The sequence below is a fragment of the Momordica charantia genome, unplaced genomic scaffold (assembly GCF_013281855.1).
Source record: "Momordica charantia cultivar OHB3-1 unplaced genomic scaffold, Mcharantia_2.0 BLBB01000022.1, whole genome shotgun sequence".
Classification (NCBI taxonomy): domain Eukaryota; kingdom Viridiplantae; phylum Streptophyta; class Magnoliopsida; order Cucurbitales; family Cucurbitaceae; genus Momordica; species Momordica charantia.
The window spans coordinates 9,972-30,015 of NW_028275178.1; the positions used below are offsets into that span (position 1 = coordinate 9,972).

Here is a 20,044-nt window from a genome sequence, read left to right on the forward strand (position 1 = left end):
CACTTCTTACTCCAAAGAAGCGTGTAAAAAATTATCGAGTCCTCAGACTTCTTCCTACTTTACTATTCGCTCTTTTTCTCTCCCTTCAATTCAAGGTACATCAAATCATCAAATCAATTTTTCTATTTTTTTATATATTATAACTGTAGAGCGGAGATTGATCTATTGGTTAAAGACCGATACTTATTATTACTGACTTTAACTCATGTTGACATTAAATCAATATTTTTTTAATTATTTACTTGCTATTAATAATTAATATTATATTGATCTAATGATAGACAATAGACATGGACGCTGCAGCGGCTATAAATGTGTATCCATTCCACCGCACTAAAACTATTCATCTGGTATGCTCTAACAATATTAACATGGTATATTTTCTTAATATTAACATTGTATATTTTCTTCCATCTATGCACTTGTATTTTAGTTTCATTGAAATTTAGGTCTACAGGTGACTCATCTACTAGGTTTTTGTTTTTTTATTTCTTTTTTTTTTTGTAATATGTGCATATTTGATATTTTTATATATTTTTTAAATTAAGTAAATAATTTAGATTTTTATATCGGGTAAATTTACAGTGTGGACCATATTTCTACTAATAAATTTAAATTTATCCCTTAGATAAAATACGAAATAATTATAAACCTATAGAATATATATATTTTATTTTAATTTATTCTTTAAACTATTTATATAAAAAATAACTCAATCATATTTTATTTAGACGAAGTAATATCAAACTGTGTTTATAATAACTGCGTCTAAGATTATATTTGGAAAAAAAAATTCATTTTATACCCATAAAAACTGGGTAAGTTGTATACATTTTTTTTACCATAAATTTTTAATTTCATCAAATTAAACCATAAACTTAGATAAGTGTTGCAATTTTTAGACTCTATTCAATTTTCACTTATTCACCCATTAGTTTAAATAATTAAAAAAAAACACAACAAATATTCTATAAAAAAAACTCATTAATTTGATGAAAAGCTAGTTTGATTAATGTACAAAATTCACAATTAAATAACTCTACCATAAAACTTACCATTAAAAAAAAAAAACAACTCTACTGTCATTTTTGTCTAAATTATTCCAATTTCATATCAAATATATATTTTTATACCTCGACACATATGAGATTATTTTTTCAATAAATTTTCAAATGAATATCTATTAGAATGTAAAATTTGCTACACTTTTAACTTTTAAAGTCAAGATTGCAACACATATATAAGTGTAAGGTGTAAATTATTGTAATTGAAATCGAGGTTAAATTGGATCATTTTCCTTTATGTTTATACGAATTGAAGGTGTAATTTATTGTAATTGAAATCGAGGTTAAATTTGGTCGTTTTCCTTTATGTTTATAGGAATTGTGCTCCACTGACATGAAATGGTGGATTTGCCCCTGTAGGTGAGACATGCCCAGGGATTTCATAATTTGAATGAGAGTTTAGAATTTCTTCTATCTGAGGAGTTTTTTGATGCTCGGCTTACCCCTTTAGGATGGGAACAGGTAATCGCTTCCAGGCTTCTTTAATTTATATATACTATTTTTCCCATGGTCTATCCCATTCAGACAAAACCGAGAATCAAAATTTTCATTTCCTTTTGATGAACGTTTATTAAATTGAACTCTTCTTTATGCTCTCCTGAGTGTTTTATTGAAACAGGTTGACACTCTACGCAAACATGTACAATCACGTGGAATTTCTAAGAAAATTGAGTTGGTCATCACATCCCCTATGTCAAGGTACCGTATTGTTATTGCATAATTCTGACTCGTAGGCTTATATTATATATTTATTTACAATTTCAAATGCAATTTAAATTGAAGGACTATTGAAACAGCTGTTGGAACCTTCGGTGGTGAAGAGCCATCGGATGATTTAAATGTTCCTCTCTTAATGGTGGAAAATGCAGGGGATAACAACCGTCCAGCAATATCAAGTTTGAACTGCCCACCATTTTTAGCAATTGAGGATTGTCGGGAAGTTATTGTACAAATTCTTCAACTCCAACTTCTCAAATGTTCTTTTAGGAAAACTTTTTTTTTTTTTTTTGACCAAGTTCTTTTAGGAACACTAACATCTTCCAATGACATATATTATATTTAGTCTTAAATATATTCTTGGATTTTATGAAAAAAAAAATCGTTAATATTATATTCCTTCATTCTACAGGGCGTTTTTCCAAATTGTAGGAGGCGAAGCATTAGCGAGTATCGGCCTCTTTACCCTGGCATTGATTTTTCAATGGCAAGTTTCATTGGAATATCTTGCTAATTTTCTGTCACTATTTTTTCATCTCCATTATTATAAAGTTCTAACTTATTTTCACATTGTTTTTTATTTTTCTAGATTGAACATGATGAAGATGTTTTGTGGAAGCGAGACATCCTTGAGACCCCGGACGAAATGGCTTCTAGGGGACTGAAGTTTTTGAAATGGTGTCTTCTTTTCGCTTTTAGTTTTTTCTGCGATTAGATTTATTCTGGTCTAGTATTTCATGTAGTCTGGGGCAATTTTGGCATTTGATAGCTCCTTAATTAATTTCTCTCTCTTGGTTTTCTACTTTGACCAGGCTGTTGACTCTGAATGAGAAGGAAATCGCGGTTGTCAGTCATAGTGGATTCTTATTTGAATCGATGCGTGAATTTGGAAACGATTGCGATGTATTTATACAGAGTGAAATCCGCGAACAGTAAGCATTACCCTGATATTTTATTAAGGATCTAAAAAATATGAGTACAACGTCATTTTTCAACAAGTGTTGGAGTTTCCAACTTAGGCACGTATTTAAATATATGACATCAAATGTATTTAATCTCTATTATTTGATGTCAAAGGGAGAGCTTAGGAGAAGTATTGGGATACCATATAAATTAGTGTTGTCAAAGCTCCTACATTTGATTTTAGGGCTTGAAATTTAGTTTTTCTTTTTTTTAATCTGGACTAAAGATCAGATTAACTTTATTATGCAGTTTTGCCAACGCTGAGCTTCGTTCCATTATTCTTATCGATAGGAGGTAAGCACATTTCTCGATAGATCATTGTTTTCTTTGGGTATTATGATTTAAGACTCCATCAAATTGGTTTACCATTTGCAGTAGGATCGGGTCAGACTCCTCGAATAATTTCCCGGGAGGAATACCGCGAGGGCTCGATCTTCCTGTCGACATTGCAATTAAGAAGAATCCGGAATTTCAGAAACGCCTGAAATGTTATCCTAAGAAGTAGTTAAGTGGGATCAATAAAAATTTCTAATTACCTTCTTATTCCTTTCTTTGAGAGCTTTGTTGAATTCTAAGAAATTTTGTTCACAAAGTTATTATCTTTTGGGATTGTTGAGACTTTAGATTTAGAGTAAATGTGTCCAGCTGTGTCTTTCAGGGAGTACATGTATTTGCGTGTATTTTATGTGTCAGTTCATTGCAGGCCATCTTTTCTATTCGAGTACATGTATTTGCCTGTATCTTATGTGCCAGTTTCATTACAGGCGACCTTTTCTATTCCGTTTAATAAAATTAAGAACATTTTCTATTTCATATATAATTTTTGTCTTCAAATAGAAGGAACAAGATAGATGTGATTGTTTTATTAGGAAATGATCCCATAAAATTCTCATGAACGAAAGTTAAGAAAGTGACACGGGTCAAACCATTCGGACTAAATGACGTTGAGGTTAGACCACCAAACTAGACTAGTCCTGAGTTGATCGGATCCAATTGAGCCGCTCCATCCAAACCAATTCGAGAAAACTCCCTCTTGTGTGCGCAGATGTTTGCAGAAGCTTTCATCATCAGAATACGAATCTAAATTTATGCATCAACATTTGACACTATTAATTGGGGCAAATCCAAGTCCCGAGTCTGTTTTTTTCCTTTTACAATATTATATAGGATTTACTTTTTATGTAATATTATGTAGTATATATAGTTTCATCTAGGAAGAGTTTATGTCCTCTATAATATATTAAAAGGTCTTAACTTGAAAATTTTTTTGTTTGTTTTTGTTTTTCTGGGAGTACATGAATTATTGGATTTGTTGGTTTTAGAGCACACATTGGTTGAAAGACTCAATGTATTATTGTATCTTTTCATGTTTCAAATATATATTTATATTAATTATTAGTAATTAATTTAAAACAATAGTTAATAATGAACTAAAAGTAAAAGATGAAATTACAATGACCATTGCAATTGTCAATACTTTTTTGCCCTATTTAACCTATATAGTCTTGATCAATGGTGGCGGATCCAGGAATTTGATTTAGGGATATAATACATAAAAATAAGGTAAAATAATATATGATAAAAGTTTTTTAAAATATTTATAGGTTCATATGTATGTTACCACTGTAATGATAAATTTTAGTTGACATAATGGTTTATTTAGTAGTTTTCTATTATATATAATATTTCTTTATATTAATTTCAATTTAGAAAAGAGTGGATTTGATCATTAATTTATTTTGCAACATGATCTTAATTGAGCGATAATTGACTTCTCTCTCTAACCAATAGATCATGAGTTCGAATCTCACATCTCTAATTTAAAATCATTCTCCTATGCTCAACATATATTATTTTTAAATATATTTTATCTTTTTTTTTAGTACAACATGTGGGGGAGGGGATTCGAACTCACAATCTATTGGTTCGAACTATATGTCAATTACTAAGCTATGCTCGCTTTGACTTTTATCTTTTATTCATAGTTAATGCAATTATTATCAATAATTTGAAAAGTATCAAGGTTGTGATATTTAAAAATCAAAGCAACTAGCATTAAATTATTAACATTATTTAAATTGTCCAAGCATGAAAAAACTCATATTTTTCTCCACATCTCAACTATAGATTTTGAGTTTCTTAATGACTTTTGTTTTGTCTTTGTTCTAAGAATCAATAAAGTGGAGAGAATAGCACGATCGGAGAAATTAGAGAAATTAAAAATTGTATTGCATGAGGGAGGCAACAACGACCCTGAGCTCCTAAGGGGCCGTTGGGTTGGGTGTTTTCTGGGTGTAAATGAGTATAGGCAAGTAAAGTCTTAATTTGTTACACAGATTTGAAAATTTTTCCAACTCATCAGACATCCCTTATTCCTATTGACAAAGGTTTTCTTTTCCCTCCCAGTTTCATAGATTTGTCTATGGTTTTGTGTCAAACTCTTAGCACTCTTATTTTAAATAAACTATTTATTTTATTTTATTCAAATTAATTAATTAAAATTAGTAAAAATATTTAAATTAAATTTATAATTAATAAAACAGCATTAAAATTTTACTGATGATGTACTAAATTAATTATTCTATTGTAATAAATTAATTTATTAAAATATATACTTAATTTTTTTTATAAAAATGTAATTAATTTATGCCATTAATAAAATGAAAATAATTAATTTTATTAAGCACATCAAATAATAAGTATTAACAAAAATAATAAGTATTAACGAGTGAAACTTAAATTGAAACATTGCTTAAAATAATTTTATAATTTTAACTTAATAAAAGGTTAATTTACATTATTTTAACTTAATAAAAGGTAAATTAATTAATGTAAATTAATTATTGAGAGTTAATTTTGATTGATTTTAAAGTTTTATACACATATATCATTTTTGCCCCATAAACTCCCTTGTTTTGGCTCCACTATTTTCCCAACAGAACCCGCGCGCTTTTGAATTTTTCATATATATATTAACGTGTTCAAGGCTTTAAGCTACATTCCGATTACTACCGCGCCATTTTTCTCCCGTCCCCTTCGTCTGGAGCTTGCTCATCTTCAGGTTGCTCATATTTCTCTCTGATTCTTTTATTTCTTCAACCACTATAACGTTTTTGTTGATCTCTGCGGTCTGGTAGTATATAGATGGAGTTTTTGAGTTCCAGAGACTGATGGAAATGAAATAGTTGCGATTGTTGATGTGGATTATGTTCCTTTTGTTGATTGAGCTTCTTTGTTATTTGTTGTTGTTCTCGACGATTCTGGTTCTGATTCTGATTTTGATTTTTTGAAGTACGATACCTCGAATAAATTTGTATTCTACTCTGCATTTCGGCTCTTGATTTTTATTTTACTTTTTTCTGTCATCGTTCTAACTTCTATGCTTCTTAATTTGTTTTTGTTGTCTATGCTTGCTATTTTGTTGATTTACAGATACATGGAGGCTGCCGGAGGTCTAAGTTTGTATCCGTCGCACCGTTGTAAAACTATTCATCTTGTTTGTAACAATAGATATTTTATCTCTCGCACTCTTCTCTTCTGATAAGCATTTACGGTCAACGATTTGTTTTTCGTGAATCTGAATCTGTTGCTTGTACATCGTGTAGCTCATGGCTTTCCGTTTGCATTTTTTTCAAGCATTTGAACTTTTGTATTAAATTTACAGGTGAGGCATGCCCGGGGAATTCATAGTGGTTGCAAGTGAAAGGGATCACAGTGAGCTTCTATCTTATCATTATTTTGATGCTCGACTGTCCACTTTAGGATGGCAACAGGTATATGAGCCTACATACTGAAATAAAACCTTTGCATGGGGAAGAAGGGTTATTAATTCATGATATGCTGATCAAATCGTACTCATACTATCTAGACTGATTCACTGTTCTAAAAAGATTCGTGTAGCTAATTTAATCACTTCATAAAACATGTAGCAACACTTGGTTCTAAGATCCAAAATATTACTTTCCTTGGACACTGAAACAGGTTGACCATCTGCGCAAGCAGGTGCAATCATGTGGATTTTCTAAGACAGTTGAGTTAGTCATCTCCTCCCCCTTGTTAAGGTATCAAATCAGTAGAAGCCAAGATAATTTTGTTATTTGTAAACGAAGTATTTGCCAATCTTAAAAAAATAGGATTATAATCAAGGACTCGTGGCCCGAGCCTTAGTATTATTATTGGCTCTTGTTTACTTCATATAGATAATTGATTGTTTCGGTAGGTTTTTTATATGTTGCAACATCAATTTATAGAGTTTATTCACCCGGACAAAGCTCTCTGTCTTATGATAAGGATAGCTTTTATGCTTACTTCTCCCGCTTGATGATTGAGCTAGTATTTTTGCTCTGTGGAAGGAACTTTTATCTTACAGAATTTTTATCCAAATGCCTGAATTTCTTTTTGTGCCCCTACTAACCAAACATTTCCTTATATTTCAACCATCACTGGTTGCACCGTAGGACTATGCAAAGCAGTTGGAACCTTTGGTGGTGACGGTTACATAGAGGGTATAAATGTGTTATCCAATTAATCGTAGCAAATGCAGGGGATAGCAACTGCCGGCCATTTTTACTAAAAACTTATTCATTTTAGAGCCCCACTCGTTTCCGTACCATGGGAGCTCTCAATCCACGCGCGGCTCTAACGACTCTGTTTCGGCTTCCACTGTAATGACAACAAACATTATTGCTCCTACTCATCACATTTCCCGTTTTATAGGAGTGTGTCAAAGTTCTTCACTACCGGACTGCGACTCCCTTCGCCACCTTATTTTTTCTCTGTTATCCGCTCTTTTTCCCGCTCTTCAGGTACATCAGTCTTCGTGCCCCTCTCTCTCTCTCTCGCTCTGATCTTTCTTCATTTCGACAGAATTGTATTTTGATCTGCTTAATTGGATCGTCTTGTAAGATTATGCTGTTGCCTTTCATTTTCGACCGTGTAGAACTTTTTTTCCCCCTTTTTTCTCTCTTTAGTCCTAAGTTGTCTTGTTTTGACTTGTTTACCTGCTATTATCCTGATCTACAGACATGGACTCTACAGCGGGTCTAAATTTGTATCCATCCCACCTCACTAAAACTATTCATCTGGTATGTAAGGTTCTCGGTTTATTTATTTATTGTTAAAGGTGATATTACATAGTTTGTCTTTACATTTCAGTTAGGCAAACCTTATTGTAACTAATTCTTTAGTAGTAGTTAAGCCTTCTCCTGTAATCTGTAAGGTATTGAACATCTTCGTGATTGATGAACATCTTCAACATTTATTATTATTATTTTTTTTTAGTTGGAATCTACTGTTGTGCGTCGTGGGGTTCATGGCTTTGTGTTTGTATTTTCCGAGCACTTGAATTTTATTGAAATTAAATTTATAGGTGAGGCATGCCGAGGGATTTCATAATGTGGCAGGTGAGAAGGACTTGAACGAATATCTATCTTATGATTATTTAGATGCTCAACTTACCCCTCTAGGGTGGCGACAGGTAATCGCTTGTTTATATAACTATTTTTTCGGCCAAAACGAGCATAGTTTAACAGTAATTGACATATATCTTCAACCAAGAAATTGTGAGTTCAATTCTTCGCCCCACGTGTTGTATTAAAAAAATATATAACTATCTTTCCCAGAATCTCTAATAAGTTTGAAGACAAGTCATATTCGTTGTTTTTTTTTTGTAATAGTGTTCAACACACTTCTTTTTGTTGATTTTCATACAAATTTCTTTTGTAATTATAGTGATTAGAAGGCTCTAATTTTTTAATTTCCACCTTGTTTCTTTTGGTAGTTTTGGGCAGGGTCTCCCCGTCTCTGCCCCAAGGCTGTTTCTTTCTGTTTATTCTTTTGAATATATTTTTCTCTCAGTTTCTTGTTGGAAAAAGAAGAAGAAGAGAAAATATATATATATATCTAATACTATTCAAACTAAAAATTTAAAGCTGGGTGCTAAAATTAAACCTTTACATAGGAATAAGAGTAATGAATTTGGGATGAGCTGATGTAAGTTGTAACCTTACTCTGTTATCATGATTGATTCAGCACTCTAAAAAGTTCCATGAGGCTTATTTAATTGTTTATCATCTAGAAGAAATATGAAACCACAATTTGTTCTGAAATCCAATGAACTGCAAATAATGGATTTTTTTTTTCTGGGTATTGAAACAGGTTGACAATCTGCGCAAACATGTACAATCATGTGGACTTTCTAAGAGAATTGAGTTGGTAATAACATCCCCCCTGTTAAGGTATTGCATCTTAGTAACTACGATACATTTTAAGAAGCAGATTTGATACAAGTTGTGGGCTGGGGGAACCTTTGCTATACGTAAAAGATTTTTGGTCTAATCGTTGGGGCTCATGGAGTTTGAGTTTCTGCAAGGGAACAATTTATGAAAGCTTTTTATTTATTTACTCTAGCTTGCAGAAAATGGTGCAGAATTTCATCGAATATAGTTGAATATACCTAAAATGTTTTGAGTCAAAGCATAACAAGCCTTTGCCAACCTTAAACAATGGGAATTAGGACTAATACGATGAGTTGCAGTTATCGGTATTATTATTTGCCTGCCCACGTTATGAATTTTTCAGATGTCAATATATCCAAGATTTTTTCCCGAGTTCTTATTTTGTATCTAGGATAGTTTGTTCCGGTCTCGTCCATGAAATGGAAAAGGTATTTCAAGAGTAGTTAAGCTATAAGCCAAGCTCATTTTCTTTCTAATTTTCTGTATATATTTGGGACTGATGTTTTAATGTGTTTTGTGTATTTTGAGAGATTATGTTTATATATTCTTGACCCCTTAAATTCCAAGTTGCCAACTAGCATGTTGATTCGTATCTTATAATATATTAGCTTTATGCTTTCATCTGCCTCTGGATGATTGAGCTTGTGTCTTTAATTTGTGGAGGGCATTTGCATCTAATAAAATTTGGTTCTCTTTTTGACCCAAATGGGAGAATTTCATGTTTTACCCCATATTAATCAAACATTTACAATTTTAACCATCATGGTACGCACTGTAGGACCATTCAGACAGCAGTTGGAACCTTTGGTGGTGAAGAACACTCAGATGGTATAAATGTTCCTCCCTTAATGGTGGAAAATGCAGGGGATAGCAACCGTCCAGCAATATCAAGTTTGAACTGCCCGCCATTTTTGGCAGTAGAGGATTGTCGGGAAAATATTGTATAAATTCGAGTCCTTCTCAAAAGTTTTTGATCTTCATTATCATAGTTTTCGCCTTCTCTGCAGCATTGAAACATTAAAATTGGTATTTAATGGGCATCTCTCTTTTGTGTGTTCACGAATTCTATAATTTTTTCCCTCTAATGCAAATTTCAAATGTTTGTAATGATATCAAGTGAAAATTCTTGGATTTTATGCATGTTTTTTTAACTGTATAAATTCTTGCATGTTGACATTAATTAAAGAAAAATATTTAAGCTATGAATGAACTCAAATAGATCTCTAGAATTATGTTCCTTTACGTGCAAAATAATTTCATATTTTGCCTTGTAGTTGATGCATATATTTAAACTCTGTAAGTTCTTACAGATGGAAAAGGAATAGGTTGACAAAGAACTTGAACCAAGTTCTTGGTTTACATTACAACAAATAAATCTTTCTATCAGCATAAGTATCATATTTGAGTTTTTTTTTTTTTTTGCACGGCTATCACTCAATTGGAATTTCTGGCATTTTTTTTTTCTTTGGCACTTTAAATATTCTTCAAATTTTTTTTTATGACAAATCACTATTATATTCATTGTACAGGGTGTTCATCCATGTGACAAGAGGCGAAGCATTAGGGAGTATCGGTCTCTTTTCCCTGCAATTGATTTTTCAATGGTAAGTTGCATTGTTTTGTTCTTATCGATGGAATATGTTGCTTTTTCTTGTGACTATTTTCATCTCCATTGTAAAGTTTTAACTTATTTTGATTAAAGAAAAGATTGCTTTAATTTTTCTAGATTGAACATAATGAAGATATCCTGTGGAAGCCAGACATTAGAGATACCCGTGTCGAAGTTGCTGCTAGGGGACTGAAGTTTCTGAAATGGTGAATGTGTACTTCATTTATCTCTACGTCCTTTTTGTTTTTAGTTTTTTTCTACCATCAGATGTCTGTTTGGTTAGATTTGTTTGCAAATTCTTCTCTCGGACACTATGATATACTAATGTTAGAGATGCTGTCCCTTCCACATTTCTACAATGGAACAATATTATCTACTTTGGGCATAAGTCTAATAGTAATGTCGTCTCTCACTTATATATCCATAATCTTTATCTTATCTAGCTGATGTGGGACTTTCGTCGCATTCTCAATAAATAAGTAGGTCTAAAAAAAGGTAAATATGATAGTACTTGCTTATTCTAATGTTGACATGATAGTACTTGCTTATTCTAATGTTGACAATGAGACAGTTTTAAGATGTTAGCTATATTTCCTCGGCAAATTCTGTTATCAGCAATTAATAGTGGTAGGATAGAGTTAGTAATATGGAGATGTTTCCCTTTTTTAACTTATTTGTTTGCACCTTATGATTTCTAAACTATTCTCCCTATAGATTACAACTGGAAACTTTTGTTGGTTCCTTTGTTTGGGCTCGGGAGATATCTTATTATGTGCTTGAATTTGTTATCTGCACCTTTTGTTTGGGACGAAGGTGGTGTTCAATAAATAATCTTCAATTTTTTGCATTCCTTCGACTTGAATAAATTACAAAATAGGAGTTAAATAGTGCAAACAAAGTCTCACATTATCTAGATAAACGGGAGATTCATGATATATAGGCGAGGACAATTATCCCTATTAGTATTGGATTTTTTTGGGTGAAACCAAGCCATGAATGTTATGCTCAAAGTGGAAAGTGTCAAACCATTGTGGAGATAGGTGGGGATTCCGTTATACTTAACAGTAGTATCAGAACCATAGTCTAAACCTAACTGCATGGGTGAAATCCTCCAAGATCGAACAAAATTTATTGGAGTCTAAGAAAAGATAGCCCTATTAGGTCGGGTAGATTGATAGGAAGAAGGTTTCTTTGTTTGAGGGGAGGAGATTAATGGTGCACTTGTGGTTGACATCAGGTTCTCACAATGTGATCTATGCTCGTGTTCTATTTGTGTGTGTTGCAGCTTTGGATAAAAGCAACCTGCCACCATAGATTCTATGGTTGTGCTCTATCTAGGTGTGCTACTAGCCATAGATAAAAGCAAGCTCTCGTTACTTATTAGGAGTGGATGAATGAATGGCTATTCGAGGAAAGATACAACTGGTACTATGTTTGAGGGGAGGATGGTTAAGAGTGCAAACAAGGGGAGATTCATGATATATTGGTGAGGTCAATTATTTTCGTCAATATGAGACCTTTTGAGTCTTTTCTGTAAAACCAAAAGCAAAATCACGAGCGTTATGTCAAAGTGAACAACCAATGTGGAGATACATGGAAATTCTGTTGTCCTGACAATAGTTGCAATTCCAACCTTCTTTGACCCATCTTCATAATCTGAGGCTCATTACAGCTTGATTTAGGTTCTGGTTGCTTGAATCTATTGTTATTGTATACCCTGTTACATGCATTATATGTGAGAAAAAATATTTATTTTGCTTCAGAATTTCATGTCTTTTGGGTGTAATTTTGGCATGTGATGGCTCCTTGATTTTTGGATCTTTTGGTTTTCTACTTCGGCCAGGTTGCTGATCCGGAAGGAGAAGGAGATCGCAGTTGTCAGCCACAGTGGATTCTTATTTTATTCATTGCATGCATTTGGAAATGACAGTCATCCATTTATAAAGAATGAATTCTGTGAACGGTAAGCATTACCCTAATCAAGTCCAAGATAGTTGTCACCAAATATTGAAATTCAGTAGTTTTGCACCTCACTAACAACTGAAACAGCAAACTGTAATATTCTTCCTACCTATGGGATGACTAATATTTTATTAAGAAGCATGGATCTTGACACAAGACACGGATACAACATAAATACATTGACACATCATTTTCTAAAAAATTAGGACAAGAACACGGCAAAGGACATAAATTTAGAATGGTGGAGAGTTCTAGGGAGGAGGATCCATTGTTCTCGTGCTGGAGGACCCTTTGTTTAGATTCATGTTCCCTCTGGACTTTATTGTCGTATTTTTGTGATTATTCCTTAGGTTTGATCTTGTTGGAGCCTTTAACTTCTTTTGTTGGGTTAAAAACTAGACTTTTTACAAAAAAAATAATTAAATAAATAAATGTCTGATATGTGTCCAATAATTATTGAAGTATCAAGTGTTCAACAAGGACACGTTACTCGAACTAAATTGTCTGTGCTTCTTAGAGATGAATGCACGATAAAGTGAAAACATCTAAATATACCACATCAAATGCATTTAATCTCTACTATTGATATCAAATGGAGAGTTCAGAGAATTGCTGCGATTCCGTAGGAATAAAATTACTGTTGCCACATGCTCCTGCATTTGATTTTAACGCTTGAAATGTAATCCTTTTTCTTTATTTATATATATTTATTTTATTTTAATCTTAACTATAGAGATTCACTTTATTATGTAGTTTTGCCAACTGTGAGCTCCGTTCCTTTGTTCTTATTGATAGGAGGTAAGTACATTCCTCAATGCATCATTCCTTTCCTTCAGGTATTATGTATCCTAGACTCCATCAATTTGGTTCGTTATTTGCAGTATGATCGGGTCGGAATCCTCAACGACCAATTTTCCAGGACAATTACCGCGAGGGCTCAATTTTCCCAGTGATGTTGCAGCTGAGAACCATCCAGAGAACGGAGTTACAAATGAAGATGTGGCTTGAAGAAGATACATAGCATCATTTTGAGAAAAGTGTGAGACATTATCCGAGGCGGTAGTTAAGTAGTATCACCAAAAGATTTCTAATTGCTCTCTTTTTCCTTCTTTGGAAGCTTTGTTACTCCAACAAAGTTTTTCAGAATTCAATTTTCATGAATTTTGACCCTATCCATCTGGGGAAGTTACTATCTACAATGGATTGTTGAGGCTTCTTGCTGCAACTGGATTTAGAGGTACACGTTTTTGTCTGCATCTCATCCATCCATTGCATTGCAGGCCAGCTTTTACACCAAAATTGATATCATAATTAAAAGAAGACCATTTTCAATCCAGTATAATTTTTATCTTCCAATAATAGGAAGTGGATAGATGTGATTGCTTTATTAGGAATAATGAGGCATAATGATCTCGTGCAATGCAGTAGTGTTCCAAAAAGTTATGGAAATGACATGAATGGTTTTAATCGTATGCACTTGAAGAGCAACAGATTCTTTTTGTCTTGATGAACCTCCTACCAACCCAAATCCACTCTCCAAGACATGTATTACAGCAAGAAAAGTTTGCATAATTATGTCACTTTTATTATTATATCTGCTTTAATTGATGCGCATTGAATAAAGAAAACTATTGATCTTTTCTCTTCAAACAAAATGCTAATGATACGTGTAATGTTATTTTTGTACCAAAAACAGATAATACTTTTTAAAACAATGTACTGTTTTGGTTTTTCAACTTTTTGGTTTTTTATAGTCCTCAAGCTGACGAATATTCTTTTCTAATCTCCAAACTTACCAAAAAAGAAAAGGAAAAAAAAACTATGTTAGTATTAACTCAACAAATTTCATAACTTGAATCTCAACCTTTATCCAGATACATATAACCTTTTTATTAAATTATGTTTAAAATACTATTTTTATCTTGATTTATTTTAATCTTTGTATTTCTATTTTTATTTATTGTAGTCTCTAAATTTTTAAAAATGAATATCTTAATTCATATTTTCTAAATTTTAACATTTAACCATTAAATTATTTAAAAAAATTGAGTAATATAATAGAAATTGATGTGAGTTTAGCTAAACAGTTTAGACATCTTATGCTTCTGTTAGAGACCTGAGGTTTTTCCACCGTTTATAGCGAAAGCGAAAGGATAAGAGATGAAAGTTGTAAATTTTATAATTAATTTTTAGGGTTGAAATCACGAAACTGGATTGTACTTCTTAACTGCCAATCTCCTACCGGGACAGATAATCTTGCAGATCTCGACTATACATTTAATTAATGGTCACATCAAGTTACTGTTCTTTAATATATCCAAAACAGTACGATTCAAGACACGTGTCCACCTGAAAAGCCTATAAAAATTGTTGGACCGGGCCGGAGAAAGCCCAAAAGTCACTCGTATAACACGTGTCGCACAGGAGCTATTCACAGTACTTGCTCATGCCGCAGACGATCGTCGATCCACCGGTTGTAGTTGAGCCACTGGTCCACAACCAACGGTTCCCGCCAGGTTCCGTCAAGTGGTTGGCGCGAAATGGCGCTTAGCACGACATGTCGGTGACGCTACGCTACCCTACATGCTTCAAATCAACAGCACAATTTGCTTTCCTTCACGTGGTTCCAGGACTGGTCGTAGCCTACGCTCAAGAACTGATTATGCCGATTCGGTTCTCCTTCGGGCCCGTTGTCGGATTACTGAACCCGCGCGCTTTTGAATTTCTCATACATAATCCCCAAAATTTTCTAACGTGTTTAAGGCTTTGAGCTACATTCCGATTACTACCGCGCCATTTCTCTCCCGTCCCCTTCGTCTCGGAGCTTGCTCATCTTCAGGTTGCTCAACTTTCTCTCTGATTCTTTTATTTCTTCAATCACTATAACGTTTTTGTTGATCTCTGCGGTCTGGTAGTATATAGATGGAGTTTTTTTTTGTTTTTTTTTTTTTTTAGTTCCAGAGACTGATCGAAATGAAATAGTTGCGATTGTTGATGTGGATTATATTCCTTTTGTTGATTGAGCTTCTTTGTTATTTGCTGTGGTTCTGGTCGATTCTGATTCTGATTTTGATTTTTTGAAGTGCGATACCTCGAATAAATTTGTATTCTACTCTGCATTTCGGCTCTTGATCTTTATTTTACCTTTTTGTCATCGTTCTAACTTCTATGCTTCTTAATTTGTTTTTGTTGTCTATGCTTGCTGTTTTGTTGATTTACAGATACATGGACGCTACCGGAGGTCTAAGTTTGTATCCGTCGCACCGTTGTAAAACTATTCATCTGGTTTGTAACAATAGATATTTTCTCTCTCGCACTCTTCTCTTCTGATGAGCATTTACGGTCAATGATTTGTTTTTCGTGAATTTGAATCTGTTGCTTGTACACCGTGTAGCTCATGGCTTTCTGTTTGCATTTTTTCAAGAATTTGAACTTTTGTATTAAATTTACAGGTGAGGCATGCACAGGGAATTCATAATGTTGCTAGTGAAAGGGATCACAGTGAGCTTTTATCTTATGATTATTTTGATGCTCGACTTTCCACTTTAGGATGGCAACAGGTACATGAGCCTACATACTGAAATAAAATCTTTGCATACTGAAATAAAATCTTTGCATAGGGAAGAATGGTTATTAATTTCTGATCAAATTGTACTCGTGTTATCTAGACTGATTCACTGTTCTGAAAAGATTCGTGTAGCTAATTTAATCATTTATTATCTTCATAAAACATGTAGCAACAATTGGTTCTAAAGCACAAAATATTACTTTCCCTGGACACTGAAACAGGTTGACAATCTGCGCAAGCATGTGCAAGCATGTGGACTTTCTAAGACAGTTGAGTTAGTCATCACCTCCCCCTTGTTAAGGTATCAAATCAGTGGAAGCCAAGATTATTACAAGGACTTGTGGTCCCAATCCTAAGTACTATTATTTGCTTGCTTACTTTATACGCTTGTCAAATGTTGATACATTCAATTTCTCGTGGTTTTTTTTAGTGTTTAAGATGCTAATACTTACATAACTCTCGTGGTGGGAGTACTTTAGTTCAACGGTTCTTAAGTTCCATAAACTCAGCATGAATTATGAAATGACATAGAATTAGACCACTAAAATTAGCATTACATTTATGTAATTGATATAACATCTATATAATAGAAAGTTATTTAGTGTCGATTAAACTATATTCAGTGCCTAGTTGTATACAGTACAACTTTACGTAAGATAGTATGGCAGAAGGATCTATGGACTTTTTTCTATCCTAAGATCAAATCACTTGGATAATTATGGTCCATGCCTTCATTTAAGGCACAAAATTTTGAACCTCCTTTTCTTTAATTCAATCATTGCTTAAGATCTAAAAAATCAAATTTAATTCAAATTGATTACTTTACTTAATAATGTTTTTTCCGTATATTATAAGCAAAAGGTGGTAGGAACTAAAATTAACAGTACTAGCAATAAATGGAAGAATATTAACTTCCATAATCTTTTTTTTCCTGAAAAAAATTCTCATCCTTTTTATGACAAGGGTAGATGACAATTTTTAACTTCGATATCCATAGTAACTTGAGATTATGTCCCATTGCGATGATAATGTTTCAGTTGTAAATTAAATGAGGTGCATTGCATCTGGACGACATTGAACCGTATTAATAATTTAAGGTAATATTAATAATAATATTTGAGCTATCAAATCGATTCATAATTGAGAATTTGTTCCATCTTGTATGTTGAGTCCTCTGTCTTGTGATAAGGATAGCTTTTATGCTTACTTCTCACTCTTGATGATTGAGCTAGTCTTTCTGCTTTGTGGAAGGAACTTTTATGTTACAAAATTTATATCCAAATGCAGGAATTTCTTCTTCTGCCCCTACTAACCAAACATTTCCTATTCCAACTATCACTGGTTTTTCACTGTAGGACTATGCAAACAGCAGTTGGAACCTTTGGTGGTGACAGTTACATATATGGTATAAATGTTCCTCCATTAATGGTTGCAAATGCAGGGGATAGCAACCGTCCGCCAATTTCAAGTCTAAACTGCCCGCCGTTTTTAGCCGTAGAGCTTTGTAGGGAACGTTTGGTATATTTTATGCATTCGACTCGGAACTTGGAGTAAATTTTCATTTCGATATTTCATGACTTCTCTGTTGCAGTGAAACATTACAGTTTCATTTTAATGTACATCTGGCTATTGCATGTTCACGAGCTTTAGAATAATTTCATGCTACATGAAACTAACACATATTTGTGGGCAGTAACTTTTTCAACTCATAGAGTAACTATATTCTTGCCTTCTGAATCATTAACTTTGCAAATTCTCACATATAATTACGTTGATTAGGGAAGAGGATATATATAAGCTGAACACTGAACTTGAAATGTTTTCTAGAATTATTAATTATACATGAGGATATAAGCTGGACAAGAACTTGAAACATGGCCAAGTTCTAGGTTCACCTTGAATGAATGAAATCTTTAAAAGGTAAGATTTTGCTATGTTCTTCAGATTTTCTCACGACGAATGAATATATTCTTTGTACAGGGTGTTCATCCATGTGATAAGAGGAGAAGCGTTAGCGAGTGTCAGTCTCTTTTCCCAGCAATTGATTTCTCAATGGTGAGTTAAATTGTTTTATGCATATCACAGGATTATGTTACTTTTCTTGTCTGTAGTTTTCATCTCTGTTCACAACATCCAATTTATTTTGATAAAACCTTCCTCCATCAACTGTAGATTGAACATGATGATGATATCCTGTGGAAACCAGACACAAGAGAGTCGAATGACCAAATTGTAGCTAGGGGCCTGAAGTTTCTGAATTGGTAAATGTCCCCTTCATTTACCTCAGTGTTCTTTAGTTTTACTACTTTGAAATTTCTATATGCTTGATTACATATTTTTTAAAGTCTTGATCTAGGAAATTAAGAAACCAAGTATGTAATTAGTTGGAAAAAAGAGAAGACTATCTGTGTTAAGTAACGTTGGCAATGAGTTAGTTCAGACATTGGTGATATTTCCTAGTTTTTGTGTCATTTGAGGTCAACTTTTTTCTTACTATATTTTCAATTAGTGTCGTGTAAGTTGATGTTCTCATTGAATTGTATTGTTTTTTACTCGAAACATAAGTACAAATTGAAAATATCACTTTGAACTCGAGATATAAATCTCAATTGTCCTGATTTACTAGTAACAACCCATGTTTCGAAATAATTATATAAATTCTTGCCGTAGGGGATTAGGATCTATAGTCATGCTAATTGCTACTAAGAAGAACATAAAATATGATCATTGAACAAAAAGTTCTTTTTCCTCTCATCAGAATGAACTATTGTTAATGTTTTGAAAATCTCTTCTTGTTAAAATTAATTAACTACTGTTTCACTCCTAAGCTCAGTTTCTACATTCACCTTGCTTATTGTACCTTTTTCTTCTTTTTGTTCTCATTCATAGCTCATTTTTTGTACCTCTTGGTTTTCTGCCCTGCCAGGCTGTGGACTCAAAAGGAGAAAGAGATTGCAATTGTCACCCACAGCGCATTCTTGTTTGAGCTCCTGAAGGTTTTTGGAAATGATTGCCATCCATCTATGGAGAGCGAAATCTCCAAATAGTAAGCACTACTTTCATAAGAATGAAACTTTTTAAGCAGCACAATAAGAAAATACTTCAAAATATATATATATAATAAAAGATTGAACAACCTCAGCATGTGTTCTCTACTATCAAATTTTAATACATCAAGTTTGTAATAATGCAGTTTTTCAAACTGTGAGCTTCGATCCTTGGTTCTGGTTGATAGGGGGTAAATACGTTTCTTTTCCAATTCTCGTTTAATTACCTTCTCATCTTCTGCAGTGTATAATAGTTTTATTTGGAGCACAGGATATCATATTTCTAGGCTCCATCCAATCTGACTCTTTATTTGCAGTATGACAGGATCGGATTACTCAAGGACTAATTACCCCGGGAAATCCCCCGACGGCCTTGATCTTCCCAGTGATGTTGCCGCTGAGAAGCATCCAGAAAAAGAAGCTACAAACAACTGAAGTTGTAGCTTGAAGAAGATAAAAGCTTGTGCTGTTTATTTGTTCGTCGTGGGATCACCTGAAATGTCGTCGTCAATCGTACCAGTAAAGGCTGTTAGTTCGTTTCATTTTTGGTGGCTTCGTTACTCCAAAAATGCTATTTGGCGTGAATTAGGCTAGATCACACCTGCAATCCGTTTTGATGGAGTTGGCTACTCAGATTGTCAAGGCTTCTCATCTCCGAGGTACATGTTTTTTGTCTGTATTTCATTAGTGTGGGCTCCTATATTATTGATTTGATGAAAAGCTAATAAAATTTATGTCTTCCATGTGCGTGCATTCCTTTTTTTTTTAGTGCAATGTAACAAGGACTAATGATTCTATCCATCATAAATAATATTAAGTATTTACTAGTCATAAAAGTCGTAATATTTAGGTCAATAATGAATGTCATTAAAAGAGAT

General features: G+C 33.2%; 3 protein-coding genes across 10 annotated transcripts; all 3 read left to right on the forward strand.

Moving 5' to 3' along the window:
* LOC111008037 (phosphoglycerate mutase-like protein 1) lies at positions 1–3,564 on the forward strand. 4 transcript variants are annotated; one of them, XR_015787567.1, is made up of 10 exons: positions 1–95; positions 282–374; positions 1,425–1,526; positions 1,684–1,763; positions 1,848–2,010; positions 2,194–2,268; positions 2,371–2,459; positions 2,594–2,800; positions 2,994–3,038; positions 3,120–3,290. XR_015787567.1 is itself a non-coding variant. In XM_022280642.2 (10 exons), exons 2-10 carry the CDS (start codon positions 291–293, stop codon positions 3,247–3,249), a joined length of 888 nt encoding a protein of 295 aa, XP_022136334.2. In that variant the 5' UTR covers positions 1–95; positions 282–290; the 3' UTR covers positions 3,250–3,564. The 4 variants fall into 4 exon arrangements, 3 of the variants coding, with proteins under 3 accessions (XP_022136334.2, XP_022136326.1, XP_087974314.1); XM_022280642.2 differs by having other exon boundaries at positions 2,594–2,713; positions 3,120–3,564; XM_022280634.2 differs by having other exon boundaries at positions 282–350; positions 2,594–2,713; positions 3,120–3,564.
* A 2,612-nt stretch (positions 3,565–6,176) lies between these two features.
* On the forward strand, positions 6,177–13,887 carry LOC148207936 (phosphoglycerate mutase-like protein 1). 4 transcript variants are annotated; one of them, XM_088118190.1, is made up of 10 exons: positions 7,101–7,549; positions 7,767–7,828; positions 8,113–8,220; positions 8,901–8,980; positions 9,759–9,921; positions 10,510–10,584; positions 10,707–10,795; positions 12,433–12,552; positions 13,305–13,349; positions 13,433–13,887. In XM_088118190.1, exons 2-10 carry the CDS (start codon positions 7,769–7,771, stop codon positions 13,557–13,559), a joined length of 867 nt encoding a protein of 288 aa, XP_087974316.1. In that variant the 5' UTR covers positions 7,101–7,549; positions 7,767–7,768; the 3' UTR covers positions 13,560–13,887. The 4 variants fall into 4 exon arrangements, with proteins under 4 accessions (XP_087974319.1, XP_087974317.1, XP_087974316.1 ...); XM_088118192.1 differs by having other exon boundaries at positions 7,102–7,549; positions 8,113–8,146; XM_088118193.1 differs by lacking the exons at positions 7,101–7,549; positions 7,767–7,828 and adding an exon at positions 6,177–6,240.
* A 1,140-nt stretch (positions 13,888–15,027) lies between these two features.
* On the forward strand, positions 15,028–19,909 carry LOC111021756 (phosphoglycerate mutase-like protein). 2 transcript variants are annotated; one of them, XM_022298835.2, is made up of 10 exons: positions 15,036–15,390; positions 15,773–15,836; positions 16,004–16,111; positions 16,341–16,420; positions 17,475–17,637; positions 18,100–18,174; positions 18,292–18,380; positions 19,046–19,165; positions 19,313–19,357; positions 19,484–19,909. In XM_022298835.2, exons 2-10 carry the CDS (start codon positions 15,777–15,779, stop codon positions 19,599–19,601), a joined length of 858 nt encoding a protein of 285 aa, XP_022154527.2. In that variant the 5' UTR covers positions 15,036–15,390; positions 15,773–15,776; the 3' UTR covers positions 19,602–19,909. The 2 variants fall into 2 exon arrangements, with proteins under 2 accessions (XP_022154598.2, XP_022154527.2); XM_022298906.2 differs by lacking the exon at positions 19,313–19,357 and having other exon boundaries at positions 15,028–15,390.
* Positions 19,910–20,044: the final 135 nt, after the last annotated feature.

Coding starts and splice junctions, on each gene's coding strand:
- LOC111008037 (XM_022280642.2), top strand. CDS start 291: ATGGACGCTGCAGCGGCTATAAATGTGTATCCATTCCACCGCACTAAA. Junction 2,460..2,593: donor GGACTGAAGTTTTTGAAATG/GTGTCTTCTTTT, acceptor TACTTTGACCAG/GCTGTTGACTCTGAATGAGA. Junction 3,039..3,119: donor ATTATTCTTATCGATAGGAG/GTAAGCACATTT, acceptor TACCATTTGCAG/TAGGATCGGGTCAGACTCCT.
- LOC148207936 (XM_088118193.1), top strand. CDS start 6,181: ATGGAGGCTGCCGGAGGTCTAAGTTTGTATCCGTCGCACCGTTGTAAA. Junction 8,981..9,758: donor ATAACATCCCCCCTGTTAAG/GTATTGCATCTT, acceptor TACGCACTGTAG/GACCATTCAGACAGCAGTTG. Junction 10,585..10,706: donor CTGCAATTGATTTTTCAATG/GTAAGTTGCATT, acceptor TAATTTTTCTAG/ATTGAACATAATGAAGATAT.
- LOC111021756 (XM_022298835.2), top strand. CDS start 15,777: ATGGACGCTACCGGAGGTCTAAGTTTGTATCCGTCGCACCGTTGTAAA. Junction 18,381..19,045: donor GGCCTGAAGTTTCTGAATTG/GTAAATGTCCCC, acceptor CTGCCCTGCCAG/GCTGTGGACTCAAAAGGAGA. Junction 19,358..19,483: donor TTGGTTCTGGTTGATAGGGG/GTAAATACGTTT, acceptor CTTTATTTGCAG/TATGACAGGATCGGATTACT.